Below are 23219 nucleotides of genomic sequence, written 5' to 3' on the forward strand. Positions count from 1 at the left end.
GTTCTGAGATTGGGTCTGTTGGGCCCAGGACGCGTTTTCTGGATGGGTCTAGGTTGCTCCCTTGTCGCGGGACCCCCGCGGTCCGGCCCTGCCTGCTGGGGGTTCGAAGAGGTGGAGTGCAGGGTGGAGGTGTCATTTATCCGAGTCCTGAGGACAGTCCCTGGGACTCCCCTCCAGGCGCCCAGACCGGCAGGTCCCGGAGGCGGCGCGCGGTGTGTTTGCACTTTCCAAAGTTCTTGAACCATCTCAAGAACTCCTTCTGCATCTTGGCGTCTCGCAGGGGTGTTCTGAGAGGGGCGGACCTCCCCTCCCCAAACTGCCACCATCACTTCCAATGCCCTCCACGCGCTGGAGCTCTGCCCGGGTGTGGAAACCTCATCTTCCAACACTCAGCTGCCCTTCAGCCACCCGCCCGCAGCCTGGGAGTGCTCTGAGGGTGGGTCGGGGGAGCTGCGCAGGTGAGACTGAGTTCTAGGACGTTTAGGGGGTCTGGCGCCTGGCTCCGCCAGAAATGGGAACTTTCGGGATTGTGATCATCACGGCGGATTGAGGAGGGAGAGCCGTGGAGGGACAAGAGAGGGCCGAGGCAGGGTGGGGGACGCGGACAGGTGCGAGGGGGACGCGGGCAGGTGCGAGGGGGACGCGGCCAAGAAGCAGCGATAAAGGGAACATTCCGCGGGTCGGGCGGCTGCTGTTGGATCTTAGATAAAGCTGGAAGGGATTACCCGGGCAGGGGTAATAGGGGCCGGGGACGGGAACGGGAAACAGGTGAAGCGCTCAGGGCGAGAGCGGCGCGGCTTAGGGAGTCCGGGAGAAGCCTGCGGCTGCCCCCTCGCCGCCGAGGTCCTGCGGGTCCTGCGGGTCCTGCGGGTCCTGCGTGCTGAAGCGGGGCGTGCGCGGGCGGGGACCTGCGGACGGCGCAGCGGGGCCTGCCCTGACCCCTGGCGGTGGGCAGGGGAGGCAGGCGCGCCCTGCAGAGTACGGAGGGGTGTGGTGTCCTCTGCGAGATCCTCTTAAAAAGCTGGCTGCGCGCAGGCGGTTTCTGTGCACCGAGCCGTAGCTGTCGGAGCGGTTAGTTCGATTTCGAGCTCGAGGTTTCCCCCGCCGCCAGGCTGACTTCTGATCGCTTGTTTTTCTTTTTGCATTTTTCCTCCCACCGCCGTTGCCGCCCTCCGCCTCCTGGCCGTCCGCCCTCCGCCCTCTGCAGGGACATCTCTACACCGTTCCCATCCGGGAACAGGGCAACATCTACAAGCCCAACAACAAGGCCATGGCAGAGGAGCTGAGCGAGAAGCAAGTGTACGACGCGCACACCAAGGAGATCGACCTGGTCAACCGCGACCCTAAACACCTCAACGATGACGTGGTCAAGGTAAGCCAAGGCGATCAACAGGGAAGGGCTGAGACAGCTCTCCTCTGGCAGTTAGCCGGTGCATCCTTCTTTAGCATTGCCGTGTACGCACAACCCACCCCGCCCCCTACACACACACACACACACACACACACACACACACACAGAGTTTTGTGGGTTTGATGTGTGGGAGCTCCCGCAGTCGGCAGAAACGTTACATCTCCCTTCCCCCATCTCCTCCCAATAGTTAGTTCAGCTGAAATTCAGCTAAAGTGAGTTTTGTAGAAGTTCCTATAACTACACTTTTATCCTAGCAAATGAATCTGTTGACCTCAGCAACAGACGGCCCATACTCCTTGGGACGGTGAGATGGTTCCTATCCATTCCCAGGTTGAAAGTCTAGTGACAGGTCCCCACTGCACGTGGCATTAAGACAGTAAGATAATTGTGTCAGGTCTTGTGCTGAGGATGAGTCAGAATACAAGATAGATGGGCATGTTCCCCCAACTAAAACGATGGGAAGTGATTTTCTTAAAAATACTACAGTGGATGGAAATGCCTAGGACTAAAGACAAAGAAAATACGTACTTATTCATATAGATATGAAAGTTACTTTAACTAGACTAACAAGTCACTTGTGCACAACTAAGCAAATTTACAAAACCAAAAACAATGTATGCCTCTTGGTTTCTTCTATCTATGGACCTGCACTTAGATGTGGAAAGCTGCTTCTTTAGTAGCTACCTGGGTCAGCCTGCCCTGAGCTAATGGCACATTCAGGTTGGAGTTCCTTTTCATACTTTCAGGATGTGCTTGGTGAGATTAAAAATAAATGGACTGGGTTATTGGCCAGACTTAGATCTGACTCAGTGGTCAGTTTTAAATTATCACTGTTATTCGATTCTGACCCTTTTAGCCAATCTAGTGGGAGGAATTTATTGCCTAAACACATCTGGATTGGGATATCATGGGCTAGAGCCATCCTTGGCAGAGGGTTTTCTCTGAGAAATGGAAGGCTAAGGAAAAATCCTGGCTCAGGGATTGCAATGTGAAGATCTACTCCTATACAACCCCCAGCAATCAATGAGGTGGATGAGCAATTTCCACCCACCACGCCTGCTATCTATGGATGGGAGGAGCTATATAGTTCACAAACTGTTTACATTCATGAATAATACATTTCAAAAGGGGAAACAGTTTAATCTGTAACTGGAAGGAAAAAAAAAACTGTCAGAATTGACTCTCTTGGCTTCCTGGAGTAGGAAAAAGGAAAATTGGAGCATTTGCAGCTTTTTTTGACTAGCTGGATTATGGAATATTTAAAAGCAACAGCAACAAAAGTACCTTATAAACTAGAAAATAGAATTGCTAAAAAACTATTTAGTAAAAACATTACCTTAAAGGGAGAGGATGTTTGTGTTTTCCCCCACCCCCACCCTTCTCATGTAGCTTTGAACAAGAAGGAGAGTTGCCAAGAAAAGAGGCAGATTTCTGAGAGGGCTGGCTTCACTGGATCCTCCCTGTTGTTCCACTGCACTGTGAGTGAGATTCCCTGGAGCAAGCGAACCTCCCGGGATGAGTCAGAGAGGCCAACAGTGTGGATGTGGGTCTCCACACATAGCATGACTAAGTTGAGAAAGAAAGGCCCCACTGGGAAAAGAGACTTCAACACAGATGGAAAAAAAACATAACAGGCTTGGAGGAAATAGCAGTTTACAAAACAGCATTTCAAAGAGCAAGTGTGGGGATCCTCAAATTAAAGAAATTAAAAGAAAAAGCTAGAGCAAGCTCCTGCTAGCCTAAAGAAACCAAACCCTGACTAGTTGCTCATAGAACTGTGAGCAAAACAAGACAGTCAAACCAAAAAATCCACATAGAAAAGAATTTGGCAGTCTCACTCAGATGCCTGGCCTAGAGGGGACTTCAGAGAATGCCCTACAGAGAGACACCAAGACTACAAATGCAAATTCTGCCCAAAGAGTGCCTGGCCGATGAACAGGGGCCTATCTACATCTTATGGAGACTCCTATTTTATAAATATGTATCCTCAACTACAAGCACAAACAAAATAACAGAAACAGGGATGATTCTCTCCCAGTTTCCATGACAGTAAATAATAAATTTCCCTAAATTTTACTTTAGACAACATAGACTTTTTTATTTTTTATTTTTATTTTTATTTATTTATTTATTTATTTTGAGATGGAGTCTCACTCTGTCCACCCAGGCTGGAGTGCAGTGGCATGATCTCAGATCACTGCAACCTCCACCTCCCAGGTTCAAGCAATTCTTCTGTCTCAGCCTCCTGAGTAGCTGGGACTACAGGTGCACGCCACCATGCTGGGTTAATATTTGTATTTTTAGTGGAGATGGGGTTTCACCATGTTGGCCAGGCTGGTCTTGAACTCCTGACCTCAAGCGATCCACTGGTCTTGGCCTCCCAAAGTGTTGGGATTACAGGTGTGAGCCACTACGCCTGGCCAACAACATAGACTTCTTAAAAATATCATGACAATAATTTTGGGTGCTTCTTAAAAGCACCCAAAGCTTTACTGCTAATGCATGGTAGCTTAAAACTTCACATAATAAGAAAGAAACAGTGGCCAATGGAATCTATTGTTAAAGGTACCCAATCAAGTCAGGAAAAGTTGGTCCTAAAAGCAAGCAGCCCTGTAAAAGTTGCTATGTCCAATATGGTAATCACTAGCCATTTGTGTTTCCATTTAAATTTCAAGTAATTAATATCAAGTAAAATTTAAAATTCAGTTCCTTAGTCACACTAGCCACATTGTGAGTGTGCAACAGGTAAAGCTAGTGGCACAGACATAGAACATTTCTATCAGCACAGAAATCTCTATTGGACAGTGCCAGATTAGGGTGTTCTCTGCATTGTAAAAGCATCCCCTTGCCAAGTTAAAGAAAACAACAACAAAACTCTAGAGAAGAAATGAAACCCCAGTTTTATTTCCAGAGAGGAAAGAAAACTCATGTGTGGCATGAATTTATATTTCAAGAAGGTTCAGCATTATCACCTATTTTACTAGTAATAATGACACATTATAGTATACAATCCAGTTCCGATAAAATTAATTTCTCATCTTACTAAAAGCTTGCTGCTCCACATTATGAGACAACTTACCCAAATATAGACATTTACCCAAAAATATTAAGTAGCTTGTGAATACTTTTTAAAATTTCCTTTAATTAAAGTGGTCACAAATTCAAACCCTTCATTCTCCCTCTGAGATTTCTATGTCTTCTTCTTTTGTTCACATTGTTATTCACATGTTTATTATGTACTTATTTTGATTTTCTAGATAAATAAAATGGCTTCAAATCTATAATTCTGATAAAATTAGCCATCAATTAATTTATTTATTAAACCCATGCAATATGCTAGATTAGATGCTTTGCTGTGTAATTCCTACAATAAATCCTGGCAATCACAAAGAAGATTACAGTTAGTGAGACAACGTGCACACAGGTAAAAATTGTTTTAAAAAAATACATACATACAACCAAAATAGTAAGTCACTGCTACATGGAAACTGATTGGTCCTTTTTCCTTTTTTTTTTTTTTTTTTTTTTCTGCCTTGACTGCCAGGAAGCAGTTTCAAATCTATAGCTGGATTTTAAGTTTCATTAATTCATGTTCCTTATTCTCTCCCACATATGGTTTTGTATTTTCACTTCCCCCTTTTAACTGACATACTGTCTTATGTGGTCTCTACTGTAAGCCTTCTCATCATTTTGGAAACAGACCAAATACAATATATATGATAAGAAATCAAAAGTAAATACAGTAGTGTTGAATATTGCATAACAAAAAAAGGTTTTTAAATAGGGAATGATATCAATATGAAGTGTTAGGGAGAGCCAGCCGTGGAAAGGATAGCAGGGTCAGAGAAGGAGGATGTATTGCAGATGGTTTAATGGAGAATGGTATGAAGGAGGCGCAGTTTGAATTGGGTCATGGAGGACAATGGATTGCAAATAGCTGGGGCAAAAGCACAGGAAGGCATTCTAAATAAGCCAGGCATGGAGAAAAGAATGTCTCCCACAGGGGAGATTTAGTAGCTCAGTCAGACTGGGATTTGAGATTTCACATGGCAGAGTGATAGGTGATAAAGGTGAAAAGACTGATCATAGTAAAATGCAGAGTCTCTAAATCCAGCACTCATGATAAGTTTGGACATCATCATGTCAGCAGTGGGCAGTCATAAATGACTGCAAGCATCGGTGTGGTATAATGAAGGTGACATTTTTGTAAAATGACTCTGGTGAAGGTACAGAAGGTAATGAAAAGTAGCCAGTCTAGTTGAGCAGAAAAGAGTTCAGATGTAATTGCATCATGGTCCAGATGTGAAATGAAGACAATGTGAAGTGGCATTGGGGATCGAACCATACATGCACAAAATGACAGAATTTTAGAATTGGAAGGGATCATCATGGTTACCAGGCTGGCCTCCAATTCCTCTTTTGTAATATTAATAGAAATTAAAGGCTAACAAGTTTAAAATGTTATCCATCCTTTTACATAGTTACTGCCCAAAATGAATATTTTGAAATGTATCATTAAGGAAGAATAGATAAGATTGTGATTCACCATGGACTATTGTCATGACAGGAAAAATGTGTTTAGATGATTCTGTTAGCACTGAGACAAATCAGGACATCTGAAAGGAGGTCTTTGTTGAAAAACAGAAATACGCATTCATAACTTGCTTTTCTAAAATTGGAATGTAATGATTCTTAAATATGCACAGACACAAATTTTTCTTTAACAGTCAAGAAAATGCACGCACATGATAATCAGATCAGTTTTGATTTTAATACAATGGTTTAATGCCTCCATGATCCCTTTCAACTAGAAAGCATTCTAGAGCAATTGGTGATTAATATCAGTATAACAGTCATTTGTAAAATTATTATTTATTTGATATACATCTAATCAAAGTATAAGATTTAAAAGATCAGATTGTCTCGGCACCATGTTAATATCTTTTTCTGTTGGCACTAGTATTAGTTTTGCTTGTATGTTTGTTTAGGAGATAGCTTCACAAGTTGGTGATTGATATTCTACCATGTATGAAGTCATGCATGGAATTCAGAACCCCCAGCTTGTAAAATTGCATTGTGATCATCTTTAGTGGGAAATTGTTCTCAGAATACTGAGCAAAGCATGATACTAAAATGGCAGCTATTATTCATTCTTAAGCATATGAAATGATTTCAAGTTCAACCCAAAATTATATACATTTTAAATGCTTATTAAAAGAGTCTTTTCCCTCCTCCATCTATTAACTGCAATCAAAAAACTTCTGTTTTAACTGAACAAGATTTCATATTATTTATTAACATTTAAGGCAAGGTGCACCAAGTACCCTTGAATTATGAAAAGCTTCATGATGTGGGATATTCTTTCAATTAATGGCAGGGTTGGCTACACTTTTAAGGGGTTGAAAGTAGGAACAGCTGCAATAGTGAGCAGCATCTGGAAAGTCCAGTAATTTGAAAAACCACCTGTTTGTGTATCCTGTCCACTCAAGTCCATAAAATAACAGACACTTTCATATTCCAAATGAAACTGCTTTTTAGTTTGCCCTACTTTTAAACATAATTCTCTGTGATGGAATGACCAGAAACAGGTGGTCTCTAGGAGGACAGGGCTATGTGCGCTCACCTGCAGGGTTGGACCTTCCATGATCCCCCTGGCTGTGGGGAAAGTTGAGGGCTGCTGTCTTCATACAAAGATGCTTTATTCCAAGATATACACACTCTTCTTCCACACCCTGGAGACCTTGCATATTTATTATCTTCTTTACCATAATCTGAGGCCCTAGAGAAAAAGATCTGCAAACTATACTTGTTATAAAACAACTTTCTAAAAAAGACACTCTCAGCCCCTAGAAATTATGCCTAACACATAGATGCTCAGAGGCAACCTGTTGTAGTGAAAGAGAATTGTGCCAAGATTAGAAAACAAATATTTGCAACTTTTGTAACTTTCTTCTCTAAAACTTGAATGTGGTGATTCTAAAGTAGAGACTGACACAAAATTCTTTTTCTTTAGCAGTCAGGAAAAGGCATGCATGACGTAATCAGATCAGGTATGGTTTCAGCATAATGGCCTAATGCTTTCATGATCTCTTTCAACTAGAAAGCGTTCTAGTCCTACTGGACGCCAAGGAGGAAGAAGGGACTGAAAATATTAGGCCCATAGATTTATCTTCCTCAGTAGTCCATGAGATTTGACCTTATACATAGGGAGCAAAATTGTTTGTCTAAAAGCAGTTAATAAATGCCCCAAAAAGGCCGGGCGCAGTGACTCACTCCTGTAATCCCAGCACTTTGGGAGGTCAAGATGGGTGGATCATGAGGATAGGAGAGCAAGATCATCCTGGCCAACATGGTGAAACCTCATCTCTATGAAAAATACAAAAATTAGCTGGGTGTGGTAGCACGTGTTTGTAATCCCAGCTACTTGGGAAGCTGAGGCAGGAAAATGGCTTGAACCCGGGAGGCCAAGATTGCAGTGAGCCAAGATTGCGCCACTGCACTCCAGCCTGGTGACACAGCGAGACTCCGTCTCAAAAAATAAAATAAAATAAAATAAAATGAACACCCCAGAAATATTTTGGGCAAACTATTTTGTGTTTCTTTGCTTTATTTATTTATTTATTTATTTTGAGACAAAATCTTGCTCTGTTGCCCCGGCTGGAGTGAATGGCACAATCATGGCTCACTGTAGCCTCAACCTCCTGGGCTCAAGCGACTCCTGAGTAACTGGGACCACAAGGATGTGCCACAATTCCTGGCTAATTGTTTTAGCCAGGATATAAATGCTGCCCACATAGAGTTTGTAGCTATCTCCTTGACTTTCTTTATGCAGATTCCTTCACAGACTTTTAATGGATTCCTTTACCAAATTCTACTGTCTGTTAAAATCTTCTATCTTTATATCTTTGGTCCAAACAACATGTCATTTATAAACCTTCAAATTGTTTCTGGGCAAATAAACAAGGCAAAATAGGAATATATATTTTTAGGCAATTTGCTTCTGTTTCAGTCTTATAAAAATTGTAATTAAATTGTAGAAAATATTTCAATTCCTCTCTAATATCCTCTCCTCACATACTGGCTCTCAACTTCTAATCCTCCTGTTGAAACATTGATTGGGAGGCCAAGGCAGGCGGATCAACTGAGGTCAGGAGTTTGAGACCAGCCTGGCCAACATGGTGAAACCCTGTCTCTACTAAAAATACAAAAGATTAGCTGGGCATGGTGGCATGCACCTGTAGTCCCAGCTACTTTGGTGGCTGAGGCATGAGAATCGCTTTAACCTGGGAGGCAGAAGTTACAGTGTGCCAAGATTGAGCCACTGCACTCCAGCCTGGGCGACAGAGTGAGACTCCATCACAAAAAAAAAAATAAAAATTGTAATTTGCAGCCTTTTAAAAACCCCATAGCCTCTTTATAAACCCAAAAGCACTATCAAATTTGGCTAGGTGTCAAAAGAATCAGAGGAATGTTTACAAATACAGATGCCTGGGCCCACCTCAGATATATATATAAAATATATATATAGTATTTATAATATATATATATATATATATTTTTTTTTTTTTGAGGCAGAGTCTCACTCTGTCACCCAGGCTGGAGTGCAGTGGCATGATCTCGGCTCACTGCAAGCTCCACCTCCCGGGTTCACGCCATTCTCCTGCCCTCCCAAGTAGCTGGGACTACAGGCGCCTGCCACCACGGCCGGCTAATTTTTTCTATTTTTTAGTAGAGACGGGGTGTCACCATGTTAGCCAGGATGGTCTCAATCTCCTGACCTTGTGATCCACTCGCCTCGGCCTCCCAAAGTGCTGGGATTATAGGCGTGAGCCACTGCACCCGGCCCAGATATATTATATTAGAATATCTAGAGGTGGAGCCTGAGTGTCTGTATTTTTGAGAGTTTTAAATGATCAGTCTTCAAATGATTACACTGTGAAGTCAGATTTAGAAATGACTGTACCCAAGGTTGGCTTAAAGATATACACCCTGGTTGATTCTACCTGAAGAGAGCAAATAAGATACACAGCAAAGTTGTAGATGTTTTCCCTGCTAGTAGAATACTTGCAGGTTAGGCCATTTAAAACGCTGCCAGAGAGTTTTGAAACACCGTGGAGGGCTCCCAAATCAACTTGCTCGGTGGTTCTCCATCCCTTCAGCCTACTTGGGCTTAAAGCCAACTGCAAGCTTAGAGCCTCAGAGTGACCTAAGAATGGGGTGACCATATATTCTAGGTTGTCTCGTACAGACTAGCCAGCACTACTCAGCCCCAAGTAATAGCATCCAGGCATGCTCAGAAGTGTCCCATTTGGAAGAAAAAAACAATATTGTCACAAATGAATTGGCAATGGCCTGTCTCTGATTCCTATACCTGGAATATACTGGAAGTCCCTACTCACACTATTTTCTAGCAGAATAGGCAAAATTTCTACATTCCAGGCATGTCCGGCCTTTCTCTGATTCCTTTCTCTAATGTCACTCGTCTGCTGCCTTTTATCACAGCCATTAAACTGCACCCTAACTTAAAAGAGGATCCCTTATATTCCAATCTACTCAACCTTCAGATCTTTCTTTCTCTGAAACACAGGGTTAATGAGACTGACATCCTTCCATCACATATTTTCTCAGCTACTCAGTAAAAGATGTAAATGTTTAACATAGTTTAAACTATTTTTCAGTTAGTCCAGGAAACATAAAATGGCATGCTTGCACATGAACCATTGTTTAGGGTGGGGGAAGTGTATTTAATTTTGTCTTAAAGGAAATCTGCATGATCCACAGGCTATGCAACTACCAAGGGAATTAGTTGGTAGAACAGAATTACACCTGCACAGAATACAAATTTCCTGCCTTTCATGGGAACTGTGTTGATGTTTCAGATATGAAATACATCTTGTTTTCTTTATTGAACCTCGAGAAGATGTCTCTTGTTGGTCATTATTTTATGGCAGAGGAAGTACATATTCCTAAAGACACAACCGAGTTTCCCTTTAACCATCATTAGTTGTGCTGGCCATTGAGAACCAGACGCTTTTACTTTCAAAGAGACTTAAGTTTTGATGTTGTATATATGTTCTTAATATTCTATCTCATAGCAATTTAAAGGCGACGTTTTAAAAAGCTGCATTCAGTGTATAAACTTCTCCTGATCCCAGCAAGGATGTTGCGATGATTTTATGTAAAAAGGTAAGTTGTGTCTAGATATGGCAGTGGCTCATCTCATGCATGGTGCAGATGTCAAACACAATTACATTTTCTTATTTGCAATGACTAACAAAAAGAAGCTGAGCCCAAGCAGTGAGAAAGCAGGAGACTGGGGGGACAAGAAGCAAAGGAAAAAAAGTAACATGAGCACCCTTCTCCCTGTCCTGCCACCTGCTCCATGCTGGGCTGGGCTACGATATCTCATATGCCAGCTCCACAACTCCCAACAACCATTTCTGTGCATAGTGCTTCCATGTGTGATGACCCAATCAGGCTCAGGTGTGGACTGAGTAGTTAAATTATAGCCCTTGTCCCCAAAGAGTTTAGGGCTTAGTGGGGAAACAGACACGTAAACAAACCTGAGTGAGGTCATGTAATCAAAGGACAGGCCACAGTCAAGCACAAAGAAGAGAGTTCTCAGAGGTCTCCAAAGCCGAACATATGTTCACCAGGAACAGGGTCCCAGCAGAGGGAGCAGCAGGAGCAACCAGAGCCTTGAGGGGTCCTGGCCTGTTCTGGGCACCAGCAGTGGATCAATGTGGCCAGAGCCAGGGATACTAGCAGAAGCCAGATCAGCAGGGCCTTCCTTGTCCAGCAAAGGCATTTGTCTCGTTGTAGGCCACAGCGACCCACAGACGGCTTTTTAGGCCAGAAAAAAAGCCATTAAAAACGGAGTCATGTCTCTTGTTGGTCATTATTTCATGAAAGGGGAACTACATATTCCTAAAGACACAACCATTTCCTCTTAATCCTCATTAGCTGTGCTGGCAATTAAAAAACCAAAAGTTTTTACTTTCAAGAAGATTTAAATAACTTTTGAGGGTGTACATATGTGCTCAATATTCTGTCTCACAGCAATTTAAAAGTGAAGTTTTGAAAAGCTGCATCCTGCACTTATCAGAACCATATCTGATGAGATATCCCCTTTAAAGGGCTCTCGGTGCAATGGGGCAAACCAAGGGGGTTTGTGCAAGTGGGAGTGAGACAGGAGATGGGGTGCTTCTTCCAGCACTCCCTATAGGCTGACTGGGTGACAAAGATCATTTTACTGACACCTCCAATGGCCCTATGAGATGGGTACTATTATTATTATCATCATCATATTCCTTTTGCAGATAAGGAAACTCAGGCTTAGCAGATTGCCAGAATAACACAGGCAGGAAGTGGTAGAGTTAGGGTTTGAACCCAGGTAGTGAAACTCCAAAGCCCGGATTCTTAACCGCTGTCCTCCAGTGCCTCTCTGTAATAAGTCATGATCCCAGAAGCCATTAGTGTGACCACAATATGGAAAGAGATGACGGTGTCCTCACACTGGGTGAGCAGCTTATGGTGATTCCAGACACGATCTCTGTTGGGAGTGACAGGTATGAGCTTCTAGGATCAGACCCTAGATCTTGGCAGGTGGTTTGAGGAAGGAGAAGGACCAATGTAAAACCCCAGGCTTCAAGGAATGTGGATGCTGGGCAGGGAGGATTAAGCCCCAAAGACCAGAAATGGGGTACAAAGGGCAGGTGTGGCCAGAGTAGAACTAGAGTAGAACTTCCAGTGACTAGAAATAGAGCTAGACACGTTGCAGTGGTGGATAAGGTTGAATCGCTTAAATCTTTAAAGTGCCCCTGATCACCCAAGTTGGCCAGAGACCCTGGGGTGGGGCTGATTCTGTCTGGATATACAGGGAGGGGTAAGCATGAGGAAAGGAAGCAGGTCCTGACACCTACTTTGCACTAAACAGCTCCTTTTAAGGTTCTCAATTTGCCTGCTCAATTTCTACAGACATTTGTGGGACCACACCAATACATTGTAAAAGCAGGAAACAATTGAGAAAAACCTGAGTTTTATGTTGGTAGGAGAAATGCCTATGGAATATGGCAAATTGTTTCTCTGAGACTTCCTCCCTAGTAATTACATATTTGTTCTCAAAAACAAACGCCAGAAGGAAGAAACAGATTTAATAGTGCATTTTACAAGGCACCATTAATCTCTAAGAAGAACAATTAAAATGTCTCAGCAATCATGGTTCACTGTATATATTTTCTATCTTCTTAGAAGTAATATATGGCTGGAAATGGGCATACCAAAATATGTCAAGGAAGTGGAACTGCGTTCATTAGATTTCACCACTAATTATTTTGGTTAGCTTCACAGATCTCTCTTCCTTGCTTGTTCTTGAGAGCGAGGCTTTTTAGTAGGAAGAGAAATTGTCTAAAACAATTAATAACCACAAATTCACCAAACTATTTTGGGTAAGTCCCTCTATTTCTCTAGGTCTAAAGCTAGGAATAAGAGTCATTCTCATATAATGTTCTGTCCCAGAAAGGGCATTGTATTAGTCTGTTTTCACGCTGCTGATAAAGACATATCCGGGATTGGGTGATGTATTTAAAAAAAGAGGTTTAATGGACTCACAGTTCCACATGCCTGGGGAGGCTTCACAATCATGGAGGAAGGTGAAAGGCACATCTTACATGGTGGCAGACAGAATTGAGAGCCAAGCAAAAGGGGAAACCCCTTATAAAAGCATCAGATTTCGTGGGACTTATCATTACCACAAGAACAGTATGGGGGAAACCACCACCATGATTCAATTATCTCCCACAAAATGGGAAAATTATGGGAACTGCAATTCAAGGTGAGATTTGGGTGGGGACACAGCCAAACCATATCAGGCATTAAACCAATATTTGGGAAGCACCAGCCCTGCACCAGGCACGGAGCACGTCATGAGTCCTGCCGCACCACAGCCTGCCTGACAGACCTCAGTCATCTGCTGGAGCTTGCCTCTGACATCTGGGCCTCCTCAGAATCAGCCATTTCTTCTCCTTGCCCCCACCATCCTTTGTTTTTATCTCTGCTGTGGCATTCATCAAAGCCTTCCAACCATTCTGCGTCACTGTCCTTCAGTGTCCTCTCTCCTCTCCCTTCCTTCTCTCCTCACTTTGTGCCTGTGTCCTTCAAGCAGGGCGATGGCACCCTCACCTCTGTGGCTGCCCAGTGCCCCCATGCAGAGTCAGACATCAGAAAATAGATGCCGAATTCAGTTGACACTCTGAAATTCTGTTTAAAGTAAGTTAATGTGTGCTTTGAATGAAAAGACACTGGGATTACATTATTGAGTGTCTTTCTTCCTTTGCCACTTTTGTCCCTATTGGCCATATTTGAAAACCTTGTTGGAAAAAAAAATTCAAGAACTTAAATAAATTCAAAAACATTTAGTCTATTTACTTAGGTGAAGAGAAAACATATTCTAATATGTGTGTATATTTAAACTATTTGTTATTTAGACTTTTTTTTTTAAGTCTCCAGGTTTAGGAGGACACAAATACATCTCTCCTAAACCTTCCAGTAAGCAAGCTGTGGCATCCAGATGATTTCCTGGGGTCATGGAGGATGAAGCTAATCTCCTAGGTGTCTGGCAGACAGGACAGGCAAATTCCCAGAATGCCAAAATATACCATCATCTGCTGTTTGACATTGCCCTTAAGTCCAGAGTGTGGAGGCTGGAGGCTGGGTCTCTGGCTACAGGAGAACTCCCCTGGCAAGGGAGGGGTGAAAGGACTGCCTGTTGAACCCCCCATCTATCCCCGCACCATGGCAAGATTGAGAGGAATGACTAGATCAGGGAATGGCCTGAAAGAAAAATCCGAAACCTCCCATCCCTGGACGAGGCCACAGCTTTGAGAAACCCAAGCCTTTGCTTCCTTCTCTTTGGCTTTACTACTTCTAGATGCAAATACACAGAGCTCTGAGATTTTGTGTGCTGGGAGGTGATAACTGTTAACCCACTATTCCAATAGCACAGAAATTTCTCTTTGCCTCAGAAGTGGTTTCTCATAGATCTCAGATTTCTTTTCAGGAAAAAGAAAAAACAACAACAATAACAACACATTAATGACTCTGAAAGAGTCAGACACCATTAATTCCATTATTGGTGTCTGTGCCAAGTGAAATGAACGTCAGCTGTTTTCTCAGATATGTTTCCTTCTTTTGCCTCCTATAATAAGAGATGATTTTACTGTAATAATATAAGACTCATTAATTTGACCCCAAGTAGCTTTCCTATCAACAGGCTAAATGTAAAATACCAGGATCGTTATTCAGTTGAGAATAGATAGAACTAGGAAGTAGCCATCAAAAAAGAGTGATGAGATGCATTGTGGATTTGGGGTGTGACTTGGTATCTAACATACAGCCAGAATCACAGTCACAGCACACTTAATATTTTATCAGAAACTTGCGTGAACAAGTTAAGAGGACTCTCAACTTAAAAATGACACCAATTGCAATGACCTTGTTAACATTTGTGATAAAAATAATAGCAAAGGGATTTAGACAAATTACAATAGCCCATAAAAATAAGATAAAGTTTAATACAAAGTAAGATGATGTTAAAAGACTTGAAATAAAACAGATATATTAAGTAGGCAACACATAGGTAAGCATATAAAAATAAGAAGATACCAGGATAGAGTTGTCATTTTTGTGGGAGCCTGTGATGTGGAAAACCAAGATGCCTGGTGAGTATAATGGATATGGAAACCCCCCTTGTAATAATTCCACAGCTCCAAGGGGCCAAGGTCTCCAGGTTGAGTCACTTTTGTAAACACGCGCATAGATGAATCCACATGCCATACCTCCTTGAGTAAGTGGGGACTCAAACTAGGTCTGTCAATTGTTCCAGAAAATTAAGCATCTAAATAATTTAATGATAATTTGAAAGAAGCACAATGAAATATTTCAAAGAATGTCACATACAAGATTCTCTACCTCTTCTGCTATTGGTCAGACTCATTCAGAATAGGTTCCTGCTTTGATCTTAAGAGGGAGGTAGAGATTCTGGAGAAGCCCTAGGGAAGAGCAAAAGGAAAGGAATAAGGAGCCAAGAGGAAACCCCAGGTAAGGCTGAGGAGGGACTCTTTCGTGTAGGTGATTTATTGGAAGGATTGGAAGGAAACATGGAATGACAGTTACCTTTGGTTATTGTCAGGTTATTATGAGACTTACAAGCACTGCTCAGACGCAATCAGCATTCAAGATAAGAAATAAGAGGAAAGGCTAGCACACTTAGCTTTTTACTTAGAAAAGTGTTAGGTAGGCTGAGCATGGTGGCTCACTCCTGTAATCCCAGCACTTTGGGAGGCCAAGGTAGATAGATGGCTTGAGGCCAGAAGCTTGAGACCAGCCTGGACAACATGATGAAACCTCATCTCTACAAAAAAATACAAAAATTAGCCAGGCATGATGGCATGCACCTGTAGTCCCAGCTACTTGGGGGGCCGAGAAGTGGGAAGACTGCTTGAGCCCAGGAAGTTGAGGCTGCAGTGAGCCATGACTGTGCCACTGCATGCCAGCCTGGGCAACAGAGTGAGACCCTGCCTCAAAAAAAAAAAGTGTTAGCTGACATGAGAGAAGATCTTCCAAGTGATAAGAGTGGCGAATCCCAGGAATGTGTCACCAGAGGTTATTTTGTAATAGTCATGTGTTAAATTCCTTATTTGTCTATATAACTTCTGAAATCCTTCTGCCTGTACAGTTATAGTTTGGTGCATAACAGCGTTCACACACAGCCTCATAATTAAACACAGACATACATATGAACACTTTCCCCTATGCCAGCAGGATACTTGGTTTGTTTAGGGGCAAAGAGGAATTGATGTGGCGTTGTTTCAGTCAGTGGTTGAAAATGCAAGTGGTAAACATTGAAAAATAGAACACTGCAAAATGCATGCATTGTATATACCAAAAGGTCAGCATGAAGCATTATCTGTATGGCAAGCCTGCCCATCCACTCCCTCCTACACATTGCATATTCACACAGTTTTGCAGCTTGTATAAACCCCTATTGTGATAGAAACTCATGAAAGAGTGTGGCCTCTGCGAAAGCTGGCCCTTCTGTGAATTTAGACCAGTGGTTCTTCACCTTGGCTGCAAATCATCTGGGGAACATTTAAAAACACTGTTTTAAACACCCCAGCCCTAGAAATTCTGATTTAATTGGTCTGTGGTGGGGCCCAGAACTCTGTATTCTTTTTTTAAGGCTCTCAGGTGCTGCTAATGTATAGCTAAAATTGGGTCTGGTTTAGACTCTCAGAATTTCTTAATAATAAAACACTCTATCATGACAAGACTTTCAGGACCTTAAGGGCCACAGTGGGGTAGTTATCATTTCACTAGGTCCTCATCTGGGGAGGTCCTTGGCATTTTTACTGGAATATGATATTTGTCACTCAAATTTCTATTTCAAAAAATTCTTTCTTGCACACTGCCTTAGCAACTGCATGAGATATACTTTGTACATAACACAAATCTCATATCACTTATGTAATCCAGCTCTGTGGTTCCTTCCTTTCCTTTGCCTGTTTATTTTTAATTCTTCCCAAGAGGAAGCTTAGCCAGTTAGAACACCAGAGTATCATCCCCCTCCCCCTTTTCCCACCTGAGTTCATGGCTTAGACATACTAGGAATGAAGCTGACAACATGCACTAGTTTTTTTCCAAATCATGCAGCAAAATTCCCAAAGTGCCAGTGGCCACAGAGATCTTCACAGGGCCCAGGGACAGGCAGACATCATTCTTTCTCCAGCTCCTGGCACAGAAAAGAGACCTTAAGTTACTGAGAAGATACCAGTCACTCCTCAGAGCAGACAAGGAAACTGAGCCTCAGAATAAAGGACTGAATTTCAGTCCTTTCTTGAACATGGACCTCCAGGTTATATTGGGCCTTGGAAAAGGCACTTACACTCTGGACAGTAGTTTCTTCATCTATAAAATCAAGAGGCAGAAGCAGACAATCTCTAAGTTGCCTTTATTTATAAAATTCCGAGATTCCACTTGACCAGTATTCATACAAGAGTTGAAGCCTGTAAGAGTGCAGAAAGCCCACGCAAAGAGACAGTGGAAGACCTCTCATCAGTAGTATTTTTATTCCCCTCTTCCTAGGTTTTACCAGTCGGCATCCTAACTGTTAATATACAGACTGTGGTATTTAATTAAATCATTTTTGAAATACTGAGCTATCAACAGATGGCATGCTGAATGCAAAAGGACCACAAATAAATATTTGGTACTGAAGAAGATCAAGAGCTGGAGTTCATTTCCCATTCTGATCTGGGCTCAGAACTCTGTGGTCTTCCCTTTGATCATCCTTGCCACCAAACTGGCTGTATGTGTTCTAAGATGGATCAGAAAATCAGTTCCAAAGTTGGCTACAAACTTTCAGGTTTGGATTTTGTTTTGTTTTGTTTCGTTTTTGCAACCAGCCAGTTCATCTTAGTTCACATGACAGAGAAGTGCATAATTACTTGCAACTTTAGTTAGAGCAGTGGCCTTAAGAAGGTCTAGCTAAATAAAAAGTGCTCAGACTTTCTGAGTGCTGACAGTTGTCAAATTCACCTAGTTCACATGGCCCCATTTCTATCGTTTTTTTTTTGTTTGTTTGTTTTTTAACAGCCCATCTGTGAGCAATAGGATCAGATGACTAAGAGCTACAGGGCAGAAACACTATTAATTAGAGTCAAATTTTCCCGTTACCCAGCTGTAAAGAGTTTGTTTCTCTCTGACCCATATAAAGTTTAGCATTTAGGCCCCTGCATGATTTTAATTCCATCACTTAACACCCCAGCCATATGATTCTGAAGGTAAACATGAAGGCGTTTGAATTCCAGACCACCTAAACATTCTTAAGGAAATCATCATCTCCATGGGCAGAGCTATGCCAAAATCTGTAGGTTTTAACTCAAATTTCTTGATAAGCAAAAACTGAATTAATTTGTCTTCCATTTTGTTCACCTTTTTGCCAAAATTATGCCTGGATTAGAATAAATAAATTCAATCAATGAATGCAATCACTAATTCTTACGCCAGATAATAACACATTCAGAATTCTCCTTTCCCTGGGAGATTTTATCAGGTTAGTGTTCTTGTAAACAGGAGAAAGAGAAAAATATCACTTAGTAAATAGCAGTATTCACTAATTCATTCATTTATTCAACAAATATTAATTTACTACCTACTACATTCCAGGGAGCTTAGAGTCTAGTATCAGAAATAATAACCACACATACACATACACACACACTCCATTAAATAAGGATGTGATAGGCTAGATGAAAAAAATAAATAAATAAAAGGTCCAGGAGAGAAAAGAAGGTGGGGGCTAGAAAGAAGTCATTGAAGAAAAAACATTTAGGTTAAAACATTATGAATAACTCAAAGTGAGCCAAGTGCAGAGTGCTGAAGGAGTGCTCCAGGCAAAATCAATAGCAAATGGGGAGTCCTTGATGTAGAAAAGGGTTTGAGGATTGTCCTGCGAGAAATACTCAAGATTCCAGTCTGAATTCTAGAGGTTAGTGATTTAGAGAGGCAAGCATGAAAATGACTTCCTCTCTTACCTTAAAAGTAAGACAGTGCACCGTAGAAGGAGATCACCCTTCCTTGGTAATGATTCCTGAGTGAGCCTGAGAAGCCAGAGGCCGTCTCTATTTTATAGGCGCTGTCCCCTTTTCAGTTACCCATGGCCAGCTCATTGACCTTCTCCTGGTCCTGTTTCCTCATTTCACTTACTCCGTCCTCAAAATGTAGATGCTTCATAAATATTGGATAAATGAAGAATGAACTCACAAAGTCACAGTACAGCAAGGCAAAAGTGCCTGCAATAAATAAACAAGCGTTCTAGGCTAGAAATATTTCTCAACTTCAAATTGTATCTTATTACATTGTATTCTTATTGTCTAGTGTGGTAGTTCTCAATCAAGGGAGAGTTTTTTTTCCCTTCCAGGGGATATTTGGCATTGTCTGGAGATAGTTTTAGTTGTCACGATTTGGGAGATGCTTCTGGCTCGACTTGGGTAGAGAAGCGGGGATGCTTATAATCATCCAACAGTGCACAGGACAGTACCCCCACCCACACTCCAGTAATGAAGAATCATTGGACCCAAAATGTTAATGGTGTCCAGGTAGAAAAACCCTGTTGTAGAGGTTGGGGACTGCGTCTTGACAGCCACATTATACAGCGTATCAAACAATTCCGTATAATGGGCTGTAATTATCCTTGCCTAGACTTTGCAAGAACCCTAGTGTATATATTTTTCCTCACTTGCCAAGCAATGTTCAAACCTGCAGAGATTTATTTCATTCATTTTCTGTGTGTTTAGTAAACAGACTAGAAGCACTGGAGGAAAAAATATTCCAGCAATGAGGTAAGACGAAAGCTATTAGTAACCCTAGTTTGACTTAGCTGAATAGTAGGAAACAACCTCTGCCATGAGGAAGTGTTTTGTAGAAACTGAAAAGACGCTAATGGTGTTTAAAAAGCTGTAGTTCAAACAAATGTGCATGCAGACCAATGGGTAGCCTGAAAATGATGAAGACATTTCCGTTTCTTGTGTCTTTGATAGAAAAGAAAGAACTTTTATTTTCTTTAGTGTGGCAATCATTCAGATTTGTCCCATGACATGCCCAGAAGTTTGAAGAATAACAAACTCCCAAGTGTAAACACAGAATTTAGCGAGGAATCCAGGCCTCTGGATGAATCCCTGTAATTGTATGTTTGGATAAAATAAGATTTTCATACATTAAACAAGGTAGGATTTTTCTATCTGGGACAGAACTTTCAACACTTGGAGGGGTTGTGGTTATTTCTCCTGAAAGATGGCAAACATGAGTGCCCCGAGTTATCCCTCCTCGCTGTTCAAGTTCGCTAACTAATCACCCAGTATCCATGCTATCTCTGGCCCTTCTGTGGCCTATTTTTATACTGTTCACTGTTCAATGTCACTTGTTTGGTAACACTCAACATCAACATGTGCTACCAAATTGACACCAGAGGACAAAAAAGAATCAAGATATGTACAGCCTGCTTTGTACTGAGCCAGCTGCCACTAGATGTTTTTTGTGATAATGAACACGTGAGGCCATGTGGACACGACAGATGGCTCCGGGTTCCCTCAGACGGCTCACAGCCAGCTGGTCAGCAGTGCAGTTTTAGATTCCCACGTGGGAACCCCATATAAAAGAATATGCGGCCGGGTGCGGTGGCTCACGCCTGTAATCCCAGCACTTTGGGAGGCCGAGGCGGGTGGATCACAAGGTCAGGAGATCGAGACCATCCTGGCTAACACGGTGAAACCCCGTCTCTACTAAAAAATACAAAAAGTTAGCCGGGTGTGGTGGTGGGCGCCTGTAGTCCCAGCTACTCCGGAGGCTGAGGCAGGAGAACGGCGTGAACCCGGGAGGCGGAGCTTGCAGTGAGCTGAGATCGCGCCACTGCACTCCGGCCTGGGCGACAGAGCGAGACTCCGTCTCAAAAAAAAAAGAATATGCAGGCCAGGCGTGGTGGCTCATGCCTGTAATCCCAAATTTGGGAGCCTGAGGCGGGTGGATCACCTGAGGTCAGAAGTTCGAGACCAGCCTAGCCAACATGGTGAAACCCTGTCTCTACTAAAAATACAAAAAAAAAAAAAAATTAGTCAGGTGTGGTGCTGGGTGCCTGTAATCCCAGCTACTTGGGAGGCTGAGGCAGGAGAATCGCTTGAACCCGGGAGGCAGAGGTTTCAGTGAGCAAAGACCACGCCATTGCACTTCAGACTGGGCAACAAGAACAAGACTCTGTCACACACACACACACAAAAAAAAAAGTCTGCAGGCTACACAAAGAGGTATGAAAATGTTCCAGAAATCCCAAATCCTATCCCTGAGGATCATTTTTGGTGCCTTCCAAGGGAATGTGTGTGCATTTTCTACAGCTTCCCTAAAAAAGCATCACAAACTGGATGGCCTAAAGCTACAGAAATTTATTGGGAACAAATTTCATGATTCTGGAAGCTAGAGGTCCAAAATCAAGGTGTCAGCAAGGCCATGCTTTTTCTGAAGGCTATAGGGAAGGCCTTCTTTTTCTCTCCTAGTTTCTGGTGGTTTGCTGGCAATCTTTGGCATTCTGTGGATTGCAGCTACATAACTCCACTCTGCCTCCATCGTTAATGGCCTTCTGCCTGTCTGTTTTCATATGGCCGTCTTCGTATAAGGACGCCAGTCATATTTGATGAGGGGTCCACCCTACTCCAGTATGACCTCATCTTCACTAACTACATCTGCAATGACCCTATATCCAAATAAAGTCAAATTCTGAGTGTCTGGGGATTAGAACTTCAACAGAGCTTGTTGAAGGGGACACAATTGAATGCATAACAGGATGTAAACTAGAAACGGGTATCTTTTTGTCAGTGTAGGAAGATTTAGCTTAAATTTTCAAAGTGTAATACAAACCCCAGGAAAACTCATACTCCCTCCTAAGAAGAGCAAAAGATGGAGAAACCCAATGGTTACCTTCAAACAAAAGGAAAGGAGGAATAAGACGAAAAGGAATTAATCCAAAGCAAAGAGAGTGGCTTATATGGAATGTTGGTGCAACTTTCTCTGACACACCTGTGCACTCATCAGCTGGGGCATCATCTCTCTGGGGTACATTTGGTCATGTGTGCCTCATGGTAATAAACTCCAGAAACCTCATTGACTTGCTAGAGATAAGCTCATCCTTCTTGCTTGCTTAATGGCAGAATACAAAATAAGCAGTCACTGACATGGAACGATTTCAGGAATGCCAAAAGGTTCTCCTTTTCCAAAATACCTCTTCCATCTTCCCAATACTGTTACTGACGTCCCTGACACCTCTCCACTTCTGGTTGAGGCACCTGGGCCAGAGCTCCTGATGTAGCTCCTGATGTAGCAGGCAGTGCCCTAAACATTTTGCATATATTAACTCATGCCCAGAGCAACAACCCTAAGATGAAGGTACTATCATACCACATCTTACAGATAAGAAACTTAGGCACAAAGGGGTTTAGTAGCTTAGATGAGGTAACCCTGATGAGCAGAGATTCGAACCCAGCCTCCATGCTATTAACCAGGATATCATATTGCCTTTCATACGTGCTCTTCAAAGGCAACACAGTAATTGATTATCACACTCACTCACATCTGAGTGTCACATTTTTCAGATCCGCTCCCCTAGCAGAGAATGAAGCCTAAGGCATCCTTATTTCTCAAAGTGTCCTCCCCAGACCAGCTGCATCAAAATGAGGGGATGAGGTACAAATGCCTGGACCCTGCCCTTGGAGCACTGATTCATGAGCTCAAGGCCCAAGATTCTGCATTTTAACAAGCATCCCCAGAAATTTCTTAAGTATACTAATGTATGGGAACCACTGACACTAAAAGAATGGAATAAGGGGAACGTACAATGTTATAGTAAACCAGGAAAAGCCAGAAAGACATGACAACACAGTGAGGACTCTGGTAGCCAATGGTCAGTCAAATGCCCAGGGTCCCTGGCCAGAAGAGAGTTAGGTTGCTGAGGAGTAAGAGTGATGCCGAATGTGGAGGCTTGAGAGCAGAAGGAAGCCAGCCAGCTACATCCTCTTGCTTGGATCACACACCGTTTCCTTGGTGGAAATGGTTATTTGCAGAGTGAAAGGAGGCATGTTTTACAGTTTGGACGGCAAGTATGGATGTAGACGATAAAGAGCAACCAGAGTCCATGGGTTCAGAAATCCCCATGTGTTTCTGTTTGAATGAGAGGCTTGCATAAACAGAACAAGGAGTTTGGGGTGGG

General features: G+C 42.6%; 1 protein-coding gene across 2 annotated transcripts in view; it reads left to right on the plus strand.

Annotated features, from left to right (window-relative positions):
- The window catches only part of CAV1 (caveolin 1), a 36579-nt gene that overhangs the window by 801 nt on the left and 12559 nt on the right, over positions 1-23219 (plus strand). Inside the window, exons 1-2 of one of the 2 annotated variants that reach the window (XM_054495518.2) lie at positions 1045-1071; positions 1208-1372. In XM_054495518.2, coding sequence (XP_054351493.1) covers positions 1271-1372 — 102 coding nt within the window. In that variant the 5' untranslated portion in view covers positions 1045-1071; positions 1208-1270. Of the gene's footprint in view, positions 1-1044; positions 1072-1207; positions 1373-23219 lie in introns of those variants that run through there. The other variant, XM_054495517.2, reaches the window with a different exon arrangement.

Source organism: Pongo pygmaeus, chromosome 6 (genome assembly GCF_028885625.2).
Source record: "Pongo pygmaeus isolate AG05252 chromosome 6, NHGRI_mPonPyg2-v2.0_pri, whole genome shotgun sequence".
Taxonomy (NCBI): Eukaryota; Metazoa; Chordata; class Mammalia; order Primates; family Hominidae; genus Pongo; species Pongo pygmaeus.